Source organism: Cydia strobilella, chromosome 4, assembly GCF_947568885.1.
Source record: "Cydia strobilella chromosome 4, ilCydStro3.1, whole genome shotgun sequence".
Lineage (NCBI taxonomy): Eukaryota > Metazoa > Arthropoda > Insecta > Lepidoptera > Tortricidae > Cydia > Cydia strobilella.
In genome coordinates this window covers 16,535,424-16,561,183 of record NC_086044.1, presented here as the reverse complement: position 1 = coordinate 16,561,183, position 25,760 = coordinate 16,535,424, and the positions used below count along the sequence as shown (strand labels likewise).

The window sequence follows — 25,760 nt, the reverse complement described above, 5'->3', positions numbered from 1 at the left end:
GTCGCAGCAGGCATTGGGACTATTGTAGAAAAAGCGAACAGTATACCGGTCTATGGATTGAAGTTTGGGTGGACAATGAGACTGGGCTATTGTAAAGACGTCCGGACACCTGCCATAACAATTTTTTCACAAGTTATCGAGGCAGGTGGTGACTTGCCGCTGACTAGATGGGCCCCTGAAACTGCCGTCGTAAAGACGACCAGGAGCAACACCGGTGTGAGCGGCTCAGGGGTGTCGAGAGGTGTGCGCCGCTTTCTACCCAGTGGCTGTTAACAGCTACTGTGCCAACTCGCGTCTTATGCATCTTTCACTTCCACCCCTGGAGCATGTAGCTCTAGCGACTCCTCTCTGGACAGCCAATAAAGGCAAACCAGAGCTGAGAGTCCTGCGGGTCCCCTTGGGGTCCACTCCGATCGACGAAGATACGCCGGAGACGGAGACCCTGACCGACTCTCGGGAGCACTCGGGTCCGTGAGGTCGTTACTCCCCAACAGCTCGCCACAAGCTGCCCTGCCCTTATTATTATTATTATTATTATTATGCGTTGGCTACGGACCCTAAATGGAGTAACAATCGCGGAGCGTGATGACATTACGTACGTATAGGAGGGTCTATCGATCGTAACTACTTGTATGAGATTGTAGTAGTGGCGCCCCCAACGCAAAGTTTCGCGTAATTTTCCCTATTGGCATAATAGTCTCAACTTAAGCTTAAGTTCTTTGTAGAAAAAAAAAGGTTGACAGTTGAAGTTGATTGACATATTTTTACCTGTTGTTTTCCTGATGTTTTGATGTTTTGAATTGTGTTACGTTTTTCATTTTGTTTTGTTCGGGGCTTTTTGAACCAATAATATGGGCATAAATTTATTTCTCAGTCATCGAATCCAGTGACCACTAAAGTAAGTTCAGATTTTTTATTTTATTATTTATTTACTTAATAAAATACAGAGTATTCATACAATAATCATAGCCCCGCAAAACTCAATAATGAGTTTGACTGTGGGGTCATCAGTCTCTAGTTACATTTGTACTTAACTTAATTTTATAGTAGTGCAATTACTACAAAATATTGAGGTAGTGTATTTTTAACATAGATTTAAATTTAGACTTCTTATTTTCACATCTTATGGCTTCGGGCAAACTATTAAGCAAATATGGTATTCTTTTCCTAAGGGTTCTATCCCCGTAGTAGTTATTAATTCTAGGAACGCATAGTTTGTTGTCTTATTAATTGTTATTATGTGCCACAAATAAGTAGTAGCCCGAGACAAATGCCATGAGTGCTCAGACAAGACAAGCCAATTGCTGTTTTTAGGGTTCCGTACCTCAAAAGGTAAAAACGGAACCCTTATAGGATCACTCGTGCATCTGTCTGTCTGTCTGTCCGTCTGTCACAGCCTATTTTCTCCGAAACTACTGGACCAATTAAGTTGAAATTTGGTACACATATGTAAGTTTGTGACCCAAAGATGGACATGTAACGTAAACATATTAATTTTAAACACGGGGGCCACTTTTGGGGGTAAATGAGAAAATTAAAAAATTAAGTTTGTCGAAATATATCGTGTTACATATCAAATGAAAGAGCTCTTTGTGAGAATCTCAAACATATATATTTTTTTATAATTTTAAAGTAAATAGTTTAGAAGTTATTCAAGAAAATAGGCAAAAAATGACCATTCCCCCCCTTTATCTCCGAAACTACTGGGTCAAAAATTTTGAAAAAAATACACAAAATAGATCTTTACCAATAGATCACCGGAAAACCTATTAGAAATGTGCAGTCAAGTGTGAGTGACTTAATTACTTAGTTTTTGATCCGACCCCTACGGGTTTTTTAAAGACATTTCACATAAAAGTTACATTGTTTAAATTGTGTAATGTACGGAACCCTTGGAACGCGAGTCCGACTCGCACTTGGCCGGTTTTTTATCAATTTATATTAACTGATCCTACACCACCATCCTCAAGGTCACGAAAATCTCAAAGTCATCCAAAACCGAATCAGACTGCGACCAGCAAGCCGAAGCTGCGGAGCCACGTTTAATGAGTGACCATTATCATAGGTGGTCATTGTCCGGTCCCAGGGGTTCCTTCATGGATCTGGAAATTCACCTGCTCTTGGAAAGCACCAATATATTGGTGAAGTCTCACAGTTTCAGCAGTTACTGATGAACACCATAAAATGGCATTTCAAACTGTTTTAGGAAGTGGGTTATTTTTTTGTTCAATACTTTACCACAGACCACAGAGTTAATTAACTGGCAGAAAAAGGGTCTCTATTAAGAACAAAAATGTGATTTATACCTCTTGCGTCAAACAATATGGTCTTTTAATAATAGGGCTTTTAGAGTTCCGTCGTCTAGTCAACTAGGAAGGGGGCGTCCATTAATTACGTGAGGGCTTCAGAGGGTTTTAGCGCACTACGTAATTTTATAGAGCCAAAATAGTGTAAAAATTAGAGAGAATCAGAGGAACTGTCATATATTAGAGATGCCGCTCCGTTGGTGGGTTGAGGAATAGTAGCCACCGAAACACGTGAAAAACAATTTTGTCATCGCCTCTCGTATACTTTGTCAGATGATACTTTAGATCCTATTGTGAACTAAAAAAATCATCAGCCGGTTGTATCGCGGTGAAAAGGCCGACAGCTGATCGCATAAACATGTAAAAAAATACGTGCCGTACCTCATTATGATAGTAGTATCAAAAGCATGAAACTTTGCATGTAGCGTTTCAATAAACACCTGCGTTTCCACGCATACTTTGCGGACATAAAGTGGTAGGTGCGTATTTTATACATGTTCATGCTACCAGCTGACGGTCTTTCCATCGCGATACAACCGGCTGGAGGTTTTTTTATTAATAATAGCTTAGCTAAACTAACACCGGAAGTGCGAGGAAATTGATGATTTCATATTCTTAGTTGTAATTTGTTTATGTTTAATATACTCACCTCGTTTGAAAATAAAGGTTTCAAGCTTATTTTTTTCTAGCTAGAATTATGGCACCGGACACCATCGGTGATAAGGCTGAAGAGCTGCCACAAGCGCACAACGCGCAAGTTGAAGACCCGACTTCAGCAGTGGGGTACTCTAGGGCTTCGGACGATGCGGTTAATCGGTCAAATGAACAATGGCAATTGTTGATGAAAACTCAGAACGCCCAGATGATGGAATTAATTCGCATGATTAATGAACCGCCGCCTAATGTTGGCAGAAAACCTGAGTCTGCATTGTCCGTTACATTGCCCGAGTTTAATCCCGAAGAAGAAGGAGCAGACGCGGTGGCATGGTGCAAAATAGTTGACATTTGTCTCGGTAAATGCCCGCTTCAAGGCCGCGCCCTCATCATTGCACTGAGCAAATCATTAAAGGGCAGCGCATCAATCTGGCTATCCCAGGTGACATATGAGGGAATGACCTGGGACGAATTTAAATTTAATTTTCTCGCATGTTACGACTCCGAGAATACATGCGCGGCAACAATGATAAGTATCAACAACAGCCGCCCTAAGGAAGAAGAATCCTACGCAGCTTACGCCAGCCGGATAGTAAACTCATTTCTAACAAGATGGAAGGATTTAACACCAGAACAAATCGCAGTTTCATTTGTGCTAGCTCACATTTCCCGATTCGACAGCAGAGTTCAGAGGATGGCTCATATGACGAATATAATGACACGCGAGAAACTTGTCCAGGAGTTGTCAGAGTTTTCTTATTTGAAACATAAACTACTACCAAATCCCGATGAAAATAATGATCTGATCCCGGAAAAACGAGTTAAAAGAGTTCCTATTCAACGCCCTGCTAGAAAACGCAATAGTACGAAACCTAAAAAGGCTGATGGAACGTCAAGTAAGCCTGTGGACATTGTGCCCGAGATCTGTTATGAATTACAACCAAATTCGGATGATAATATACTTAAACTGAAACTAGTTAAAAGTAGTATTTCTATTGAACGTCCGGCCAGGAAGCGTAAGAGCACGAAACCAAAAACGGCTACGGCAACGTCCAGTACGCCAATGGATGTGATGCCTGAGATTTGTTATCGCTGCGGGGAGGGAGGCCACAACACCATCGAGTGCCCGAAGGCGAGTGCCACTGCCAGCGCCCTTTCGGAGCCGCGAGCCGGTACCTCGGCCAGTGCACAGAGCCACGTGATTACCAGTAAACACGACTGTGTGTGCTGTGGTGGCCCACAACCTGCCACGGGAACCTTACGCCAGCCAGGCGAGTCCTTTTACAAGCTTTTTATTAACTTGCAATGTAGGTAACTGTGTATGTTTGTACAGGTCAAATCTTGCAAGTTAAATTTAACTCACTTCCCGACTTCCAATGAAACTGAAAATTTGGATACATATGTAAGTCGGGTGACAATGCCATCGAGCTGATCTGATCATGGAGACAGGAGGTCGTCCTAGGAACTCTGTGATAAAACAATGAAACCTAATTGTGTTTGGAGTTATTAGAACTGTCTTGATGAATATTAGTTGCCTGTGAAAAAATAAGTGCAGCCAACGATAAAAGCTTATACCAAAAATGAAGTTTTTGCCATAAACTTTTATCATTTTGTTTTAAACGCATTTGGGATGACTTTGTGTAATGTAATCAAGTTTTATTAAAGGTGTTCACTGCAATACTTTTACTTAAAATTTGTTACCTGGTGTCGTGTCGAGTTCATAAATATGTATATGTCGCAGGCAAAATGTGAAAATTCGCCGTTTACAAACTGCGTCGGCAATTTACAAAAGTTTTCACGTTTGCAAGTTGCCGAAGGAAATTTTTTAGTGCGCTCAACGTGATGGTTGTCAGGGTGACCATGGTGGTTTGCTGTTTTATCAATTTATATTAACTTTTGTACCACACCACCATCCTCACGGCACAGAATAAGCAGGGGCGTATTTACCCTAGGGCCAAGGGGGCCATGGCCCGGGGCGGCAGGCTGCAGGGGGCGGCGCAGGCCGCCGCTGGCTTTCAGTTTCGGGTGCCTCATTGGCGCCCCAATATTTTTTTTTGTGGTGTTACTGGTACTAGACATAATTTAATTTAAAGTAAGTAACTATCCGTTGTCTATTGCCAGATGTCACATCAAATTTTTTACAGCGCGTTTGCGCCCCTTTTCCTTCTACCTTAATTCTTTACCCACGTCGGATTGTCGACGAGTTTTCATGATGTCGCCCTGTGACGTCGCTCTTCACATCGCCCTAAGGCCGCGGGCTTCCGTTAATGCTTTTTGACCCTATCTGTAACAAACGCCGTAGGTCGCATCCGGCGTGACGCTGTACGCGACGTACAAATGCTTACTATGGAAATGCACTACAGGGGTCTCTCTCACACACCAGACGCCGCGGCGGCGTACGACGTTTGTTGCAGACCAGGGCCTAACGTTGCATGCTTGACGTCGGCATTAACGCCGTGAGCGACGTCTAGACGCTGGCCATTGCGTCAGCAGTCGCTATACTTCCTACGGTAAATAAAGGCATCGTGTACGACGTCCGTACCTCTGTGGCGCACGGCGTCCAGATGCTGACGCCGACATCAACCGAAAACCGTACACTATTAACACTATTATTATTGAGTATAGAACTCAGAGGCGACCAGGGAGTTGGCGAACGGGTCAGTCGGAGCCTAGCACAAAAAACAAAGCGCGTTCTGTTAGTGGGTATTAAATTTCGCATCATTCATTTGAAATTGAAATTGAAATTGAAATAGCCTTTATTCCTGACTCAGTTCAGTTTTTACAATATAGTTTTTAATATTAGTATATGTATCTATATTTTATTTATTTATGCTCTTTTTTTTTCTGCTTCTTTGTCAGGCTGTCTTTGACATAGGCCTCCTCCAGGCGGCGCCACTCATCGCGGTTTTTTGAGAGTCTTCTCCAGTCTTCAGGAAAGTCATCTTCCCATCTTTTGTATGGTTTACATCATTCATTTAGTGGTTAATTACTCAGCAAAACACTGATCAATATACGCAAAAATCATATTGAAAGAGAACTTACAAAATTAGAGTTCGGACACGACACGACATGGTTAGTTGTTTCAAAGGTGAACCGCAAGGCAGGAGACCGAGATACTGGACAGCAGAGCCCGAAGGGAAACATAAGGTGTATAGTTAAAAAAAGACGGACCGCAAGCAGGGTATTGAACTAAAGACCCTAGGATGCCGAAGGGAGCGCAGCACGTGAGGCCGAGATGCTGCAGAGCCGCTATTATAGGTACGACCCAATTTACAATGTTATTACTAGTGGCTCTGTGAGCTGTAGACCTCGCGTTAAGCTTAGAAAACGTAAACGTGAAAAATACTTAGTTCGTTGAGTCGTTATCGCAGTCAACTCACAATGGTCTTAAGCTGGCGCTTATAGATAGACGCTTTTGGCGCTTTTAAGTCCTTTATGCCAATTTTCGCATTTTGAAACATTTCCTAAAACTGCAGGATCGATAAAAAAAAATCTATTTAATCATAGAATCTGGTCACAAAATTTTACGAGAATCGGTTAAGAATTGCAACCTGGCTTTAAAACGAAGACCTTCATAAACATTATGGCGGACTAAAAGGTCAGGTTGCGAGCCCTGAAAAGCTTAAATGTCGCGCTTCCCAGAAGACCCGAAGCATTCCTGAATTTCCAGCAAGTCGCGCCTTCGGTTTAATTTGAGCGAACGCCAAAGGTCGAGTAGCAGGAGAGCCGAGATCACATTGGTTCCAAGTTCCAAGCCAATTCCAATAGCTCTCCTCTCCTCCAGCTCGGTCTTCGATCTTGCATGGGTGTCCATGGGTGGCCGGAGCTCGGCCTTTGGTGTCACTTTAACGTGGTCATTGTTACAATCCCAAACATTGATTTTTCCCACCTCGACCTTTGGCTTTGCGCGGAAGAGCGCCGCAATTGGACGATCCGGGACTTTAGCACTATGCAGAGCTCGTCTTGGCCATAGGTTTTTGTCCCAGATCAGCTCCACTGAAGATCGCCCTTTAATTATCTTAGGCCCGCAGAAAACTTTAATTATATTCGTAGCCTTCCAGGCTTCCTTAGACAGTGCTTTAAGCTCTGTGCTTCTGCAGTTCGGCCTTCAGCCTCACAGGGCAGCACACCGCTATCGGACGCTCCGGGTCTCCGGCCTTATGCAGAGCTCGGCCGTCGGCATCGCTCACAATTGGCTATAGGTTCGATTCCAAGCTCTGCAGAATGGCACTAAGAAAAAATTTTGCTTTTGTGTTTGTTTCATGGGTCATGGGGGGCGGCAGAGGCCCAATGGCCCGGGGCGCCAAATATGTAAATACGCCTCTGAGAATAAGTAATCACGGCTACAAAAATCTCAAGGTCTCCCAAAACCGGTTCAGACTCAGAGTACTCCACTATCCACGTGGTCATGTCTGTCCTACCTCTAGAGAGCAATTGCAAAATCGGAGGCGCGGCTCTTCCGCAGTGGCGAAGCCAAACCAAATCTAAAAGCCTCCCCCGCCCCCTATGCCCCTAATACGTCCGACGAACTCCAGATTTGATCGGCACCCCAGCTTTTTTCATAGTTTTGATATGCAGCGCCACACATGGTAAATTAAAGAACTAATTAGACCAAAATGCTGCGGCAAATTACAATCGGCGCTGTCAATGTCATAAGGTATTTTACAAAATGCGGACTTTCTTACAATTTGCCTTCGGCATTTTACTAACGGCGGATTCTTACAATTTGCCTGCGACATATATGGTAGAAGAGCCGGCAGTAAAGTTTCGAACCAACGTGATACCGCGATGAGATGCACAATGGTTTCCCATAAAAGTGATGCTAAGTCCGAATTTGATAGTCTGCCACGGCGGAACTGGCAGAAAGTACAAAAAAGATAGCCACTTCCGGTGCGAAAAAGGGGGGGTCATTTAACCCATCTGATACTGCAATAATAGCTATGGCATCAGTTAGAAATTTACTGGTAGATACAGAAAAGCTAAATCTGCCAGTATGATTCCTGCCGGAAGTGCTTGGCATACGCTCTCAAAGGTGACCATCGGGACCCCTAAATTAACCCATCTGATACCAGCATGAAACCAATTCCAGTCGGTAGATATGAACCTTCTATTCAGGAATATATAAGTCTGCCAGGGCGTTTTCAGCCGAAACACCTTGACATACGAGATTTTGTGGCGCAACATCCGTGGTACCCGTATTTCGGAATTGTACATATTACGGACATTTCAAATACTGCAGGCTTATTAATTTATTACTCTATGCTTATATTTGTATATTATTACGTTATTAATAACATATATTTATAATAAATTAAGTTAAAATAAATTAAATAATGTGATTAATATGATTGATAGTCATTGAATTAGCTATATGAATCGTTTGTCTTTGTCTGTCATTTTGACTTATGTATTTGTAAGAAAAGGATAAAACATAATTTAACTAATTAAGGCTCGTAAAGTTTTACGAATAAGGGGGTATTAGTATTCATAACTAAATCAGGCTTGAAATGCGACATAAAATGATTTTTGGTGGTTTCTTTTACGCTTGAGGCGTTTTTTCACCTATTTGGTGTGTCTAATCACTATCTTATGTAGGGGAAAGAGGGGCAAGACGAGTAAGACGGGGTAGCGGCTTTATATGGCGACACGACTGACCAACCATCAGAATCCTGTTAGTGCATGACGATGCGTCGCCATCATGGCAATCAGTTCACACAGTGACAGGCTAGACAAATGGTGTCGTTAATTATTTATTTGCAACAAAACTGTTTTTGCCATATTCCTTGTTATTTCTAGGGTTCCGTACCCAAAGGGTAAAAACGGGACCCTATAACTAAGACTCCGCTGTCTGTCTGTCTGTTTGTCTGTCCGTCTGTCACCAGCCTGTATCTCATCAACCGTGATAGCTAGACAGATGACATTTTCACAGATGATGTATTTCTGTTGCCGCTATAACAACAAACTATAACTAATTGTTTATAACACCTGTATTCATTACCTGTAATGCACAATTGATGCATAAATGATTCTAAAAACATAATAAAATAAATATTTAAGTGGGGTTCCCATACAACAAACATGACTTTTTGCCGTTTTTTGCGTAATGGTATTATGGTACGGAACGCGACTCGCACTTGGCCGGTTTTTGTGTTTTATTTGGTTTGCGTTTGTTTCCTTATTATCACCAGCACATATATACTGTTAATTTATTCCTATGGCCCAGCAATCACGCCAACAGCTAAGGACTTGTTTGGTTTCAAGTACGGTTTTTTTTTACTTTCGAATTTCATTAGGCACATGGGGCAAGATAGGGTTGACGGCCGTAGTTTTAAAGTGATAAACTGATGAAGAATTGCGGATTTGAATTTATTTATTCTTCTCTTGTAGAACGGTGAAAAAGTATAAAAGAAAGTCAAATAGAGGATAGTGGTTAGAGGCCAAGAAAAAAGCGGTGGATGCTGTTATAAAGGGAAGATGGGGTACATGTTAGCTGTAAACACATTTTCTGTCTCTCAGACGACTTAAGAAATTAAAGTAAAACAGTTCGTGAGAAGGTATTAGACGATGGACCCAATATCCAAAAATTGAAGTTTTGTTTAGGCCCTAAATATAATATTTCTATGAATCATTCTTATCTTGTCCGGTATGGGTTCCCCCATCTTACCATACCTGGGGGGCAAGATGGAGAGTAGGCACTTTTGGCCATTTTAATTTATTTTTAATTTAATTATCTAACTAGAGAGTTCCTAGTAAGTGTTGATTATGAAAGACTGATTACCAAAGATAATAATAAAAATAACAAAAACTTAAAAATAATAGCATTTTAAGTTTTATTGGACTTAAAACATTAAGTATACCGTCATTCCCACCTCTCCCCTACATTTCTTGACGTTGACGCAAAAATGACGTAGTTTAACATTCAGGGTGTTGTTTTATAACACTACAAATTGAGATAACTAATCTATTGACGACCGGTCTGGCCTACTTACTGCCTGCAAAGCCGATGGTCTTGGGTTCGAATTCCGATAAGGGCATATATTTGTGTGATGAAAACATATATTTATTCCTGAGTCATGGTTGTTATCTATGTATTTAAGTATATATTTATCTATATAAGTATGTATGTATATCCTCGCCTGGTACCCATAATACTCCCAATATTTATAAATAACAACAGAAATACATCATCTGTGAAAATTTCAACTGTCTAGCTATCACAGTTCATGAGATACAGCCTGGTGACAGACGGAACGGACGGACAGACGGACAGCGGAGTCTTAGTAATAGGGTCCCGTCTTTACCCTTTGGGTACGGAACCCTAAAAATGATGTAAAATGCTCATATTTGGATTATTGGTAAAAATCGTCCTTGACGTTGAAATCCTGTCTTTTCACACCCGTTTACAATAAGTATGTAATAATAATAATTTTGTTCATTTTGGTAAATAAAGGATATTGTAATTTAAAATTATTTTATTATTTATATATAAGGTGCTAACAAATTAGCTACAGAAATTTTACGAGATGGTACTTTACACTAGAACAATTAACTTTTAACAGAAATTAAGAAATTTTCTCATAATTTTTATTTTATTTACCGAACAAAATAAATAAACTAATTATATCTAAAAAATAATCATCATGTATTTAACTGCTTGTTTGTCTTAAATGTCATTGTCAACGTGTCATTTGATTTATCAACGTGAAGTGGCCAGTTACGTTTTATATTTAAAAGAGGTTTTAGGATCTGTTCAATGAGGTCTCATTTAATTATCTCATTAACAGAGTTTTTTTACAAAGAAAATTTGTTTTCCAATTTTCTCAAAATAACATCATAAAACCTATAATGTTTCATACTTACATATACTTCAGGAGCCGAGTACTATCAACTGTAAAGATATCGGTAGCTAATTTGTTAGCACCTTTATAAGGCAAACAAAGAAGTACAAAGCCGTAAGCAGGTATTAAATTAATGCCCAAATTATATTGTGTATATTAATAAATTTGAAATGTATGTTATTAATAACGTAATAATATACAAATATAAGCATAGAGTAATAAATTAATAAGCCTGCAGTATTTGAAATGTCCGTAATATCAGGGGGGTGTCACTGCGCAGTTTAGGTATATTTGGCAGGCGCACCGCCCGGACAGGTGTATGGCAGTGGGCTGCCGCTCGCGCAAAATTGAAAATACGCAATGGCTTCGAAACCTAAATCGCGATCTAATCTGTATAAAAGATAATGTTCTGTTTACGGATGTCTGAATAAACGGAAGAACAAAGAAGCAGAAAAAACATTTTTTTAAAATTCCGGACTAAATTGACCGACATATTTTCAAAGGAATAACTACTTCTGTGGCATACCTACTTCCGTGAGAATCAGACATACTATCTCCGGCTAAAAATTTTATGTCTACGTTTGTAATTCCTACATATTTATCTTAAAAATAATAAATCAGTAGGTATAGGTACAAAAACTTGTCAAGTGACAACCTCGTGCCGACACTCGCAGCTCGGTCATAAAACTGCGGCGCGCAAAGAAGATTCACGGTTCGTGCGCGGTTATAAGTTTCAATTTTGCTTGCAGGCGGCGAGTGTAGGTATAATTTTGTACCTAAATCTGGCTTTTGTGAAGGAGTGAATTTTCTGTACGGTAGTACTATTAGTTATTCTGTGGTAATATGTACAATTCCGAAATACGGGTACCACGGATGTTGCGCCACAAAATCTCGTATGTCAAGGTGTTTCGGCTGAAAACGCCCTGGCAGACTTATATATTCCTGAATAGAAGGTTCATATCTACCGACTGGAATTGGTTTCATGCTGGTATCAGATGGGTTAATTTAGGGGTCCCGATGGTCACCTTTGAGAGCGTATGCCAAGCACTTCCGGCAGGAATCATACTGGCAGATTTCGCTTTTCTGTATCTACCAGTAAATTTCTAACTGAAGCCATAGCTATTATTGCAGTATCAGATGGGTTAAATGACCCCCCCTTTTTCGCACCGGAAGTGGCTATCTTTTTTGTACTTTCGGCCAGTTCCGCCGTGGCAGACTATCAAATTCGGACTTAGCATCACTTTTATGGGAAACCATTGTGCATCTCATCGCGGTATCACGTTGGTTCGAAACTTTACTGCCGGCTCTCCAACCAATACATTTCTGCACCATAATCCATTGCAATAAGTTGAACAAATGTATACATATTTATGAACTCGACTGTACCCAGATATATTATGTCGTTATCAATCAGGTAGCTTAACTTGACCACGAGCCTACCTTCTACATCACAGTATGCACAGTCTTTGCCTGGCGTGAGATCAATCAAAGACACATTACCTATCTAGACACAATAAGTGTTTTGTCAAAGCCTTGGATTATATTTTCTCTTCAGTCTTCAGTTTGTCATAAGCAATTTACTAATCCAGTAACTTTGTCGCCTTTTGTAACGGGGTTCGTTTGCGTCAAATCCGGCAGTTCTGATTTTTTGCTGACTTGTTTATGATGTAGGCTTAAGAGCGCTATTACATTTCGGCGTTGAGCGAGTTTAGGTATTTTACGCGCTGCGGCGGGCTGTGCGAGCTCAGTATGCCGATCCCTTCTACCACGTTTTCCCTCTCGCTCGCACTACAATGATGGATTAAATAATCTTGATCCTTCGTGAAGCATACTGAAAACAATTATAACGACACTAACTGTACTTAAATTTTAAAATCCTAATTATTGTTATGTGGTACGAAAATACTAAATCCAGTGCAAATGTACTTACTTTTGTATTATAAAAGAATTATTTTATACTAGAAAGAAATTATACTCGCTTGTTTACATGTTTCGTCATTACATTTGGTACAGGTACAGGGTAACCGTACCGCTTGGGTAGCGAAACTATTTTAGCTATATGTAGCAGTGTTGGCCGTAATTGTTAATTTTAATTAACCATTGATCAATTGCATTAACCATTAGTTCCGCCATTAACGAATTGCATTACGCACCAATTGCATTAAAGTTAATTCGAATTAAATTTTTGAGACGTTAATGGCCATTGAAGTTAAAGTTTTGTTTAGTGTTGTTTGACATATCAGTCAAATTTGACAGATTGACAGTTTTTGTCTTTTTTAGTGAAAATGAACATGGTTTGTTTGCTAAATTATATCCCAAAAAGATAATTTTCACTGGAAATGACAAAAACTGTCAATCTGTCAAACTTGACTGATATGTCAAACAACACTAAACTATGTCACTTAGTACCAAACTTTAACAAAACGTTAATTTTCACAAAAAATTACAAAAACTGCCAAACTGTCAATTTTGACAGTTTTGACAGATGTGTCAAACTACATTTTCCATCCCAAGACTAATGATGAAGGTCCTATCAAAATCGGACAAGCCGTTTCGTTTTGGGATCCAAAACTGTCAAAATGTCACAAACTGTCAATTTTGACAGATAGTATAAATCTACACTTAACAATGTCACTGGGTGCTAAATTCTATCCCAAAAAGATGATTTTCACTGAAAATGACAAAAACTGTCAATCTGTCAAATTTGACTGATATGTCAAACAACACTAAACTATGTCACTTAGTACCAAACTTTAACAAAACATGTTAATTTTCACTAAAAATGACAAAACCTGTCAATTTTGACAGTTTTGACAGATGTGTCAAACTACATTTTCTATCCCATAACTAATGTTGAAGGTCCTATCAAAATCGGACAAACCGTTTCGATTTGGGATCCAAAAAAGTCAAACTGTCTGTCTATATATTTTATTTATATATTATATATATATGTATATATATATATATATATATATATTTATTTATTTATTTATTTAATATTTATTTAGTACTATATATTTATGTATGCTAGTACATATTTATTTTATTGCATAATGCTATTGATGTATTTTAGTTATTCGTAGACGTTAATATTGTAGTTTTCCTTTTTAAATATTATTGTACGTTCTGTAAGTTTGTCTATCTATCTAATTCGAATTTTCCACTCATTTACTCTAAGGTTAGCTGGAAGAATATCTTATAGGGATAAGCTCGCCTTTGTACCCAAATTTATATGAATTTCATGTTAACAATTTTTGTTTTGTACAATAAAGTGATTTACTACTACTACTACTACTGTCACAAAATGTCAATTTTGACAGATTGTATAAATCTACACTTGACAATGTGACTTGGTGCTAAATTATATCCCAAAAAGATAATTTTCACTGAAAATGACAAAAACTGTCAATCTGTCAAATTTGACTGATATGTCAAACAACACTAAACTATGTCACTTAGTACCAAACATTAACAAAACATGTTAATTTTCACTAAAAATGACAAAAACTGTCAAACTGTCAATTTTGACAGATGTGTCAAACTACATTTTCCATCCCATGACTAATGTTGAAGGTCCTATTAAAATCGGACAAACCGTTTCGATTTGGGATCCAAAAATGTCAAAATGTCGCAAAATGACAATTTTGACAGATTGTATAAATTTACACTTAACAATGTCACTTGGTGCTAAATTATATCCCATAAAGATAATTTTCACTGAAAATGACAAACTGTCAATCTGTCAAATTTGACTGGTATGTCAAACAACACTAAACTATGACACTTAGTACAAAACTTTAACAAAACATGTTAATTTTCACTAAAAATGACAAAAACTGTCAAACTGTCAATTTTGACAGTTTTGACAGATGGGTCAAACTACATTTTCCATTCCATGACTAATGTTGAAGGTCCTATCAAAATTGGACAAGCCGTTTCGATCTGGGATCCAAAACTGTCAAAAATGTCAATTTTGACAGATAGTATAAATCTACACTTAACAATGTTACTTGGTGCTAAATTCTATCCCAAAAAGATAATTTTCCCTGAAAATGACAAAAAAACTGTCAATCTGTCAAATTTGACTGATATGTCAACCAAACCTTAGTTCCACTAGGTACTGCCAGGGTTCAGCATCAGCTCTATCATGGGTACTGCTCTCCTAAGTGCTCATCAAGACGAGTCGGATGACTAAAACAGCGTGTGCCTATGTTGCACCAAACCTTAGATTCACTAGGTACTGCCAGGGTTCAGCATCAGCTCTATCATGGGTACTGCTCTCCTAAGTGCTTATCAAGACGAGTCGGATGACTAAAACAGCGTGTGCCTATGTTTCACCAATCCTAAGTTCCACTAGGTACTGCCACGGTTCAGCATCAGCTCTCCCAAGTTGCTCATCAAGACGAGTCGAATGATCAAAACAGTGTGCGCCTATATTGCACCAAACCTAAGTTCCAGTAGGTACTGCCAGGGTTCATAAGGAGGATGAGTAATACATACTCAAAACTTATACAAGTTCAGTCTTAGTTATATCGGAGCATCGTTTATAATGGCGTAAACGCCATCGACAATAAGGTCCCTTTTTATAGGAAACACCACATTTTATTCTGTTTTTAGTATTTGTTGTTATAGCGGCAACAGAAATACATCTGTGAAACTGTCAACTGTCTAGCTATCACGGTTCATGAGATACAGCCTGGTGACAGACGGACAGACAGACAGCGGAGTCCTAGTAATAGGGTCCCGTTTTTACCCTTTGGGTACGGAACCCTAAAAACAGAATAAAATAGATATTTAAGTGGTGCTCCCATACAACAAACGTGATTTATTTACCGTTTTGTGCGTAGTACGGAACCCTTTGTGCGCGAGTCCGACTCGCACTTGGCGGTTTTTTTTATTTTTATTTTACTACCTATAAAATGTCAGGTAATTTCAAATATTTTTATTGTTGTTCGGAAGTTTGTTATGTTACTATACTATATTATAATACTATAACAACAAATACAGTACTCGAATCAAAGTTTCTCAGTCGCAGTTTACACGCACACAGTATATTGTTTTACACGGCGCCTGCCGCACACAACGATAAAAAACCTCGTTGTCGCCGTCGAAAACGTGCTGAGCCGACCGACACAGGTCCGACCTCTTCAAGCTCTGCCGCGGTACTGAGATCGCCAGCGCGCGTCATCGGTAATATAGAGTAGTTTTCAAAAAATTGCCAAAAAATTAAAGTAGAATTTGATAAACACAAATGTATACCAACAGTATAAGCAAACGTTGTAGATTGCTCGTATATAAAAATGACTTCGATACTAAGTAGATTTTCGTAGGAATTTACACTTGTTTCGAAGAGAAAATTCAATTCGTTTAACATTGATTTTCTCTTTCTTAAAAGCATGTAGGAAGAATATCGTTCGATATTCCTAAAGTACAGGATATTAGTAATACAAAATATCCAACTTTAGCAGAGTAAACTTCTCAAAATTTACAAATAAGAGCTCACAATTCAGTGCTTCACGCGGTTTTTCGTAAACGACCATCAGAAAAAAAATCATTACTAATTTAATTAGTCCTTTTTCTAAAATGTACAACGATATTCCTAAAGATAAGAAGACGCTCTTACTGGAACAAGGACTCTTTATTTCTAATAATGAGCGTAAAATCTTAAATCTTGTCGGGAATATCATCAATTTTACATTATTTCGACTTTTCTTGTAAGAACGCCCTTAATGAATAATCCAAGTTTGTGACCTCGAGCGCCGAACGCAACTTTGTCAGACATCGAAAAAACGAGTAGTAAACGTAGTTTTTTTAGATTTTGGCGATTTATACCCTAAAGGACTAGTTATGGTAGTACCTTCTCAAGACGTTTTTAAAGTAGACTAAAGGGTCTAGCAGGCTAAATAAATAAATAAATAATAAATAAAATTCGTTTATTTTCAGACAACTCATAGGTCCATAGCATTGTTAGTAAGTTCTTAACTAAAAATTAAAACTAAAATTATGAATACTAAATACTAAAAAACTAAGATACTACAACTAAAATGAGTTAGTATTACTTAATAACATTTTAATTTGGACAATTCTAAAATTCAAAATTAAAAAAGGAAGGAAGGAGATGTGGCCCCTGTGAGGAATAGTTGAATTAATAAATGTCAGTTGTTTGCCGCCTCATAGCTATAGTAATCACTCCAACCTTCAGTCCTCTATCTTGAACTGTCACAGAGATAATTTAAAAAATGTATTGTTTTACTTTCCTTTTTCAAACTCAAATTTCTCCTAAAATCATATAAATTACAAATAGTGTTAGCTACTATCATACGAAAAATCTATTAATTATAATTGGTGCAACACTGAAAATAAAAATTAACTAAAGTATTCAAGTATCAAAAGAGTATTTGCTAGACATATATTGACCGGGATATAGACCGTGAATACCTTTTGTATTGTTTATGAGCTCGCGATATTTCGACGCAGTTACATGCATCTTGTTCACGGGTGACTGAAGATATCGGGTCAATGTCAAAGTTGTGTAGACCGCGCTCGGTCTACCCTCATTCTTGCGCGTCGAGAGTATTTGTTCGTTTTTAGGGTTCCGTACCCAAAGGGTAAAAACGGGACTATTACTAAGACTCCGCTGTCCGTCTGTCACCAGGCTGTATCTCGTGATGTGTGATAGCTAGACAGCTGAAATTTCCACAGATGATGTATTTCGGTTGCCGCTATAACAACAAATACTAAAAACAGAATAAAATAGAGATTTAAGAGGGGCTCCCATACAACAAACGTGATTCTTGACCGAAGTTAAGCAACGTCGGGCGGGGTCAGTACTTGGATGGGTGACCGTTTTCATAGATAATGGTACGGAACCCTTCGTGTGCGAGTCCTTCTCGCACTTGGCCGGTTTTTAAGGTTTATTTTCGTTGCCTAGCATAGCAATAAAAAGTGTATTATTTTGAATTTGACTTGACGTATGGCTGTCAAAAAACTCAAAAAAGGTCGCTAAATCGCTGCTGAGATTCACTCATTCACTCATTTTTCACCGAAACTAGCTACTTAATCCCCCGCCCCTCCCCCTTGTCACACTTTTTAGGGTCCCGTACCCAAAGTGTAAAAACGGGACCCTATTACTAATACTCCGCTGTCCGTCTGTCTATCACCAGGCTGTATCTCATGAACCGTGATAGCTAAACAGTTGAAATTTTCACAGATAATGTATTTCTGTTGCCGCTATAACAACAACGGAACCCTAAAAAGTACGGAACCCTCGGTGGGCGTGTCCGACTCGCACTTGTCCGATTTTTCCTATCTAATTAAGTAATTAACATGTACTGTCACATTTGGCACGCCAAACACTGTAAACAAGTCTGCAAAAAATTAGAACTACCGGATTTGACGCAAACGCGAAATGTATAAAGTTACTGTATTATACCTACTGATGCTTTTAAGATAAAGAGGGCCTACGTTCGACGTGTTGCCTCCCTGTCACTCTTACGTACGAATCAGGGATGTTGCGGAAGCCGATTTTTTGACATCCGCGGACGCGGATGCGGATGCGGATTTTTAAAGGCTCACATCCGCGGAAGCGGATGTCGAGATTAGGCACATAAAGAACGTCATTACACTTTAGTAATTTTTATTTAAAAAAAAACTAAACTTGGTATTTGAACAAGAATATAGGTGCCCCACAATCGCTTTACTATACTAAACTTATATTGACCGGGATATAGACCGTGATTACCTTTTGTATTATTTGTGAGCTCCCGATATTTCGACGCAGTTACATGCATCATGTTCACGGGTGACTGAAGATAGCGGGTGGGTGTCAAAGTTGTGTAGACAGCGCTCTGTCTACCCTCATTCTTGCGCGTCGGCTGCGTTCACTTTCAACGTTACCAACGGTCGCATTCACACTTGTTGGTCCGGTCGCGTTCACAATCGTTGGTCTGTCCAAACACACTACACTCACGGTGTCACTACGCGTGTTTGATTCGGATATCACTGGTTTTTTACACAAACAAATGACAGGATTCCACACATTTGACAGTTTAAACTCATCTTCACGATTGAAATTTTTGTATTTGTGAATTTCAACGGCTTCTCTTACCAATCTTGGTAATCTTGGTGGTTTCTGCGGTCGCCTAAAGACAATTTTCCCCTGGAAAAACCTGGTGTATACAAAGTTGAGTGCAGCTGTGGTAGTTCGTACATTGGGCAGACCAAACGCACTATTGCCTGCAGAATTAAAGAACACATTGCTGCGGTCAAGAACAATGACGTTCGCAAGTCAGCTATTGCTCAGCATCTCCTTGAGTCGGGTACAAATCACTGGATCGAGTTGCATAGTCCCAAGGTCATTTCGACAGAACGCCACTATATACCAAGATTGGTAAGAGAAGCCGTTGAAATTCACAAATACAAAAATTTCTATCGTGAAGATGGGTTTAAACTGTCAAATGTGTGAAATCCTGTGATTTGTTTGTGTAAAAAACCAGTGATATCCGAATCAAACACGCGTAGTGACACCGTGAGTGTAGTGTGTTTGGACAGACCAACGATTGTGAACGCGACCGGACCAACAGGTGTGAATGCGACCGTTGGTAACGTTGAAAGTGAACGCAGCCGACGCGCAAGAATGAGGGTAGACAGAGCGCTGTCTACACAACTTTGACACCCACCCGCTATCTTCATTCACCCGTGAACATGATGCATGTAACTGCGTCGAAATATCGGGAGCTCACAAATAATACAAAAGGTAATCACGGTCTATATCCCAGTCAATATAAGTCTAGTGAAACTAACCGTGAATCATTCAAAACTCTTACTATACTAAAGTCCAAATAAAACGAACTTTTCACTTCTTGTCGCTGTCCGTCATAGGCTAAAGTTCTCGATCGACGAATCACAAAAACGAAACGTGATTCCTATTGGCTAATGACGAAATTTCCTAGCACTTACGCCGCCGCTAAGACGTTCCTGTACCTACCTGTTCCACATCCGCATCCGCATTAAGCTCCGCATCGATTTTATGCGGATGCAGATTTTGGAAATAATGCGGAAGTCCCGCGGTTGCGGATGCAAATATTCGCAACATCCCTGGTACGAATTTATAAGGGCGACAGAGAGGCGACACGTGGAACGTGGTTCGCGGTAGGCCCCCAGGTTACTTTTGCTTAAAGTCAAATAGTTATCCGATAGATTCTTATCCGCTTCGGAAACCGTACTCAGTTTTACGTAAAGTTTGATGGTATTTTTATGTTTGTCTTTCTAGAAACAATTAGCCACACGGATTTGCTCGCAGGTTCGTCCTCGCCAGCTACGAATGGTACCATATATATAGAGATTATGAGAGAAGCCAAAAACCATAACGTGGACCAATCAAACGGGGAAAATGTGATGCCTGCAGTTTCGCGTCTATTAGAATCGTCGTCAGTAGTTCCAAATAACACGATATATATAGATACAGATACAGAACGAACAGAAGTAAATCAAGACTTAAACCAACTAAACGAGGAAATTAAGGCAACTGACAAGTATGTCGAAGACATAAATCAGAATGTAATCCAAGCAAATGTGGAAAATAGGGCAAGCGATGTGTATGCCGAGTTAGTCCTTTTAGAACAGCACGCGCTGGTTTTAAATGCTGAAGAGATAGAGTGTGGAGTGTGTATGGACAAATATCAACCTGGTCAAGGGGCGGTTCTTAGAGAATGCGTTCACGCGTTTTGCATAGAGTGTCTCTCAGACGTCGTGAAGCACTCCGAGGAACCAGCAGTCTCATGCCCCGCCATGGGCTGCCCTGGGTTTCTGGAGGAGCGGGAAATCCGTGCACTCGTATCTCCGGAGGACTATGAGCGATGGCTGGCGAAAGGCCTGGCTGTCGCGGAGAGCGGCGCTCGAAACGCATTCCATTGTCGAACCGCCGACTGCCAGGGGTGGGCGATGTGTGATCCAGATGTTACAAGGTTTCTCTGCCCCGTTTGCGATGTTATTAACTGCGTTACCTGTCAGGTATTTTAAACCTTTTAAATTTTTCGTACCTACTGTTAACCATTATAGATATCCATTAGCCAAAGTAATTTTAAAATGTATGAGGACTATGAGGTCAATAATTCTATCACTTAAATACCCAATCAATTAAGATCTGCGGGCGCAGCATGGTTCAATTTTTATCGTCTGTCACTTTCGCACTTACGTACTTGTTAGAACGTGACAGGCAAGCGATAAAAATGCGACCGTGTTACCGCCTTACGTATAGGTATAGGTAAAGATAGAACTGGACTACACCACAGTAGTAAGTAGTTTTCTATTTTCTTACAGGCGATTCACGAGAATGAAACTTGCGAAGAGTATCGCACCAAGCAAAAATCTGACGAAAAGACCAAAACATACCTCGATAAGTTGTTGTCGCGCAGAGAAGCCATGCAGTGCCCAGAATGCAGTGTTATTATAACAAAACAATTGGGTTGCGATTGGATCAAGTGTACGGCGTGCAAGACGGCGATCTGCTGGGCCACGCGCGGCCGGCGCTGGGGGCCGCGCGGCCGCGGCGACACCAGCGGCGGCTGCCAGTGTGGGCTCAAACGGAACAAGTGCCATCCTTCTTGTCGCGGTTGCCATTAAGTTATTATAGTTTGACCAACCGTCGTGTTACTAGAAAAAAAGTGTGATAAGAGGGGGCGTAAAGCCTGCAGGTTTACATCCGTTTAAAATCTCTAACACTTTAAATTAACATTTCCCAAAAAAGGAAACTACTGAAATATTCTATCTTACTACGACACAACTGCGAAAAAGTAGGAAGTTAAATAAAAATAATTACAGCGGCCATGACCTGTTCTTAACCTATTATTCAGTCGACAGATCTTACGAGGTAGATGAAACCCTTTTGGTTTTCTCGTTGGATCTGGGAGAATTTCCTATTCGCACGTGTGTTGTACAACGTTTTACAGTACATGCCTATGGCCCTTTAAATTTTTGACATAGAGACTGAAAGTGTTTATTCCCGCACTATTGCAGGAAAATAGCACCATTTGTACTGTAAATAAATGAAAAACCGGCCAAGTGCGAGTCGGACTCGCGCACGAAGGGTTCCGGACCATTACGGCAAAAAAATCACGTTTGTTGTATGGGAGCCCCACGTAAATTTTTATTTTATTCTGTTTTTAGTATTTCTTGTTATAGCGGCAACAGAAATATCACTATCACGGTTCATGAAATACAGCCTGGTGACAGATAGGCGCACAGTGGAGTCTTAATAATAGGACTAATAGGGTCCCGTTTTTTCTCCTTTGGGCACGGAACCCTAAAAACGCATGTTTTCGTTATTTTTCTATCAAGCCAACGTTAAACTTTTAAGGTTTTCGTTGGAATTCGCTGCCTTTGCCATGTAAGTACCTACATAGGCTAGTTTTCGTGTGATATTTTTAATAGCATTTGCCCTTGATTAAAACGTGCAAAAATTGTACACTTTGTGTTAGCCCCCTCTTAAAGAATATTGAGGTTCCTGCCCTTGGGTTGGTTAGTCGGTTGACGTAGTAGGAGGGGGTCAGTGTATAAATGTTGCTGTCTTCTTATATTAAGTGGGGCTGTGCTGTCATGTGCTGTGAACACAGTGTACGCTACGGCCGCCAGGTTTCCCGTCAAGGAGCTGGATTTTCCGACTTTTGTCTAATAACACGACGGTAAGGTCGGTAAGCCAGACTACAACAGTTGATTTATGTTCAATCAAATAATCTTAGTCGGGAATCTTTTAATTGTTTTATTTCATAATGGTACAAATAATAATGTATGATTGTTATGTGTAGTTTTACTAACTCCTAAGAAGCTTAAAAACAAAGAGGATATAATAGGATAGAGCGGTACTGTCATAGGTCATAGTAAATTTTGTAACCACAGTAAATTCACTGCCATCTATCGACACACTTTAAAACTAAGAATGAAGATTTATAAAATACGATAAAATGTATTAAAATATGGATAAATGATTTTTTTTATTTGCATTATTTATTTCTATGATTTTGACCCATGTTCTTTCACTGATATGCGTTAAAAAATGTTAAATAACAAACGTAACCATCAACGCCCTCTATACGAGAGTAGGCCAAAAGTAGTGGCACCATCTGATCGAGAAACAAATTTTCGTTATTTTCGAGGCACGATTTTTCCTTAGAATATCCATCTATTACGGAGTGATATCTATCTTTGATACATAGAAAACACCCATGACTCGGGAACAAATATTTGTCTTCACCACACAAATAAATGCCCTTACCGGGATTCGAACCCAGGACCATCGGCTTCACAGGCAGGGTCACTACCCACTAGGCCAGACCGGTCGTCATCTATTGCCTTCTCTTTTTATTAAAAACAACTTCACATCATGAAGCTGTACCCTAAACTGGAGCAAGCTGTCACTTTTTTGCCATACTAAATTGAACCTTATCACCGAGCCAGAAAGGTGTTCGTACCAGACTAGAGAAAACGGTCCACATGAGATAGCAAAAGTGGGTCGCGGTGTCCCACTCGCACATGTTGCCAATGTTAAAAAGATACCATTTTGGTAGTATTTATATCAATAACTACTAAAATTAAATACCTTCTTATATTATTTAAGTGCTATATTCAGAGTACGGTTCTGATATCTTTTACGTAATTTGTAAATAGTTATAATGTCAATATTATTAACTGATTTAACCAAGCATTTGCACAACAAAAAATACATTAATTTTAATATGGTAGACATTGTAGTAACTTTGAATATTAATTGGTATCCCCAACTTGATGAAGAAATTTTCCAAATACATGAATGGCGGCGCACAAGATTTATTGGCGAAATAAAGTATAAAATGGGTATAAGATGTTGTGTGGAAGGTTGCAGGGGTGAAAGTTTTGCTGATTGTGGTATATCTTTTCACAGATAAGCCTCAACTATTCAAGTTTACGATAAAAATACAAGACAACATTGTCAAACTCATTAGGGTGACTATGATGTCGGCACGATGTGAATGGGTCTTACAGAATTCTTATTACCTACGTACTTACTTAATGTAAAAATAAGTTTACCTAAATAAGTGTATCTTTATTTCGGCATGTTTAATTATTTGGTTGACGTAATGAGAGCTACCTATATCATTGCCAAAATTTAAATCTAAAGTCCTTAAATATTACAGACACATTTATACATAATATTTAATTACTGAAATGGTTCAAACTATATATAATCGATTCTATATAGGTTGGACACATACTTCCGTCAGTACATAAAGGCGGCATATTTGAAAAAGAAAAATGTTGCAATCAACTACGATGACGCTTAAAGAATAGCTCAAGTGTGCGAAAGATGTACATGACAATACAATAAATAAATGATAAAAGAGAAGCCATCACGTATATGAACATACCATGAGTGCGAAAGAGGCAGACTACAAATAAAAAAACGTGACCATTTTTGAGTTGTGGACGCCAACGGCTGACATTTATAGTTTGTCAAAGGACTGTCTTATTTCAAACATAGACAGAGAGAATCATACTATCTTTATCTTACACTAGTACCCGAAATAAAAGGATGAGTATAGTTTTTTTTTGTTCTACGTCGGGATGTATTATAAATTCAATATACGCGATATAATCCGTTTTCATAGTTTTATTTCATGAGTAACTATCGCGGTAACCGAAGACAATATTATCACACCTAATTTATCATGACATTTCGTGATTTTTAATCCCACTTGGTCGAAAAATATTTTATTTCATGCAGGTGTACTAAAGGACAAAGATCTATTTTGTTCCCGCGGGATTTTGAAAAAAAACCCTGTAATTTTCATTAATATAACTCCCTAGGGAGTAATAGCTTTTTAATTAGCTACTTGGTTCGTATAAATTAGCTCCTCTATAAATTGTATATACAGATGTCAAATTAGCTCCTAGCAGGGAAGAAAAAGGCTCTTTCTAAATACATTCCAACTTATCCTAATATCCCACATACATATGACTGTTGGTCACCCTAATTAGAAAGAGATGCAACCGCCCACTTTGACTTCTCATGTGGACACACTTTTTGGCTCGTGTACTCCATCCGGTTTATTAAATCTACATTTGTGCTTAAATGACTGACAGCTGTTTTTTAGTCTTTTGGACCACCATCAACAGAGGCGCCAACTGGTGAGCAAAAAAACGATAGCCCTCATGTTGCGGGCAAAAGCTATACTTTTTTTTTGCATTATAAAAAAGATAAACAATCTTGACCTGTCTTTTTATGAAAAACATTTTTGAAAAATAAGACAACAATAAACAAATATGTAATAAATTAATAATTATAGTGTATAATTATGTTCATTACATTATTTTGGTTTTATAAGATAGTTACTATTTTTTTAAATGTACCTTTAATAAAAAGACACGCCAAGATTGTTTACCATTTTTTAATGCTAAAAAAGTACAGTAGTCAATTATGTTATAGCACTGCTGCCCAATCCGGTTTAAATAAGTGATAATGCCTGTATCCAGAGTCATAAACCAAGTTCTGTGTTGAGTAGAATTTGCTTTGTGCTTATCTAACTTATTTGACACTTTGGGCCGATACTACATCCTCTAGGAGTTTGTTCCAAGCATTGACCACTCTGTTGCTAAAGAAGTGTTTATGAGGATTATTGTAGGACCTGCGTGACACCAGCTTATACTGGTGACCTCTCAGACGGTTGTTACTATTGCGTTTTAGCATCTTATGGAAATCTTTGAGGTCATAGTGTTGGGTTAGTATTTTGTATGTTTCAATCAGATCTCTGCGTTCTCTGCGCTCCTTCAAGGTTGTGAGCTTTAAGAAGTGTAGTCTTTCTTCATAGGACATGTTTTTGAGTTTCTTCGGTACCTTGGTGAAACTACGTTGAACTTTCTCCAACATCTCAATATCCTTGATAAAATAAGGGCTCCACACTTGAAATGCATACTCCGATATAGGCCTAAC

The 25,760-nt window shown here is 39.1% G+C and overlaps 2 protein-coding genes across 3 annotated transcripts; both read left to right on the top strand.

Annotated features, from left to right (window-relative positions):
• Positions 1–783: 783 nt before the first annotated feature.
• Positions 784–4,480, top strand: LOC134741168 (uncharacterized). 2 transcript variants are annotated; one of them, XM_063673940.1, is made up of 2 exons: positions 784–898; positions 2,996–4,480. In XM_063673940.1, the coding sequence occupies exon 2, from the start codon at positions 3,004–3,006 to the stop codon at positions 4,273–4,275; it is 1,272 nt and encodes a 423-aa protein (XP_063530010.1). In that variant the 5' UTR covers positions 784–898; positions 2,996–3,003; the 3' UTR covers positions 4,276–4,480. The 2 variants fall into 2 exon arrangements, with proteins under 2 accessions (XP_063530010.1, XP_063530011.1); XM_063673941.1 differs by having other exon boundaries at positions 796–902; positions 3,000–4,480.
• A 15,593-nt stretch (positions 4,481–20,073) lies between these two features.
• Positions 20,074–22,680, top strand: LOC134740690 (ranBP-type and C3HC4-type zinc finger-containing protein 1-like). Its single transcript, XM_063673251.1, has 2 exons — positions 20,074–20,809; positions 21,119–22,680. Exons 1-2 carry the CDS (start codon positions 20,144–20,146, stop codon positions 21,419–21,421), a joined length of 969 nt encoding a protein of 322 aa, XP_063529321.1. The 5' UTR covers positions 20,074–20,143; the 3' UTR covers positions 21,422–22,680.
• Positions 22,681–25,760: the final 3,080 nt, after the last annotated feature.

What these genes read in the sequence shown, in the direction of transcription:
- LOC134741168 (XM_063673940.1), top strand. Translation starts at nt 3,004, where the DNA reads ATGGCACCGGACACCATCGGTGATAAGGCTGAAGAGCTGCCACAAGCG.
- LOC134740690 (XM_063673251.1), top strand. Translation starts at nt 20,144, where the DNA reads ATGAGAGAAGCCAAAAACCATAACGTGGACCAATCAAACGGGGAAAAT. An exon ending in TTAACTGCGTTACCTGTCAG is followed by an intron (nt 20,810 to 21,118) that starts GTATTTTAAACC and finishes ATTTTCTTACAG; the next exon opens with GCGATTCACGAGAATGAAAC.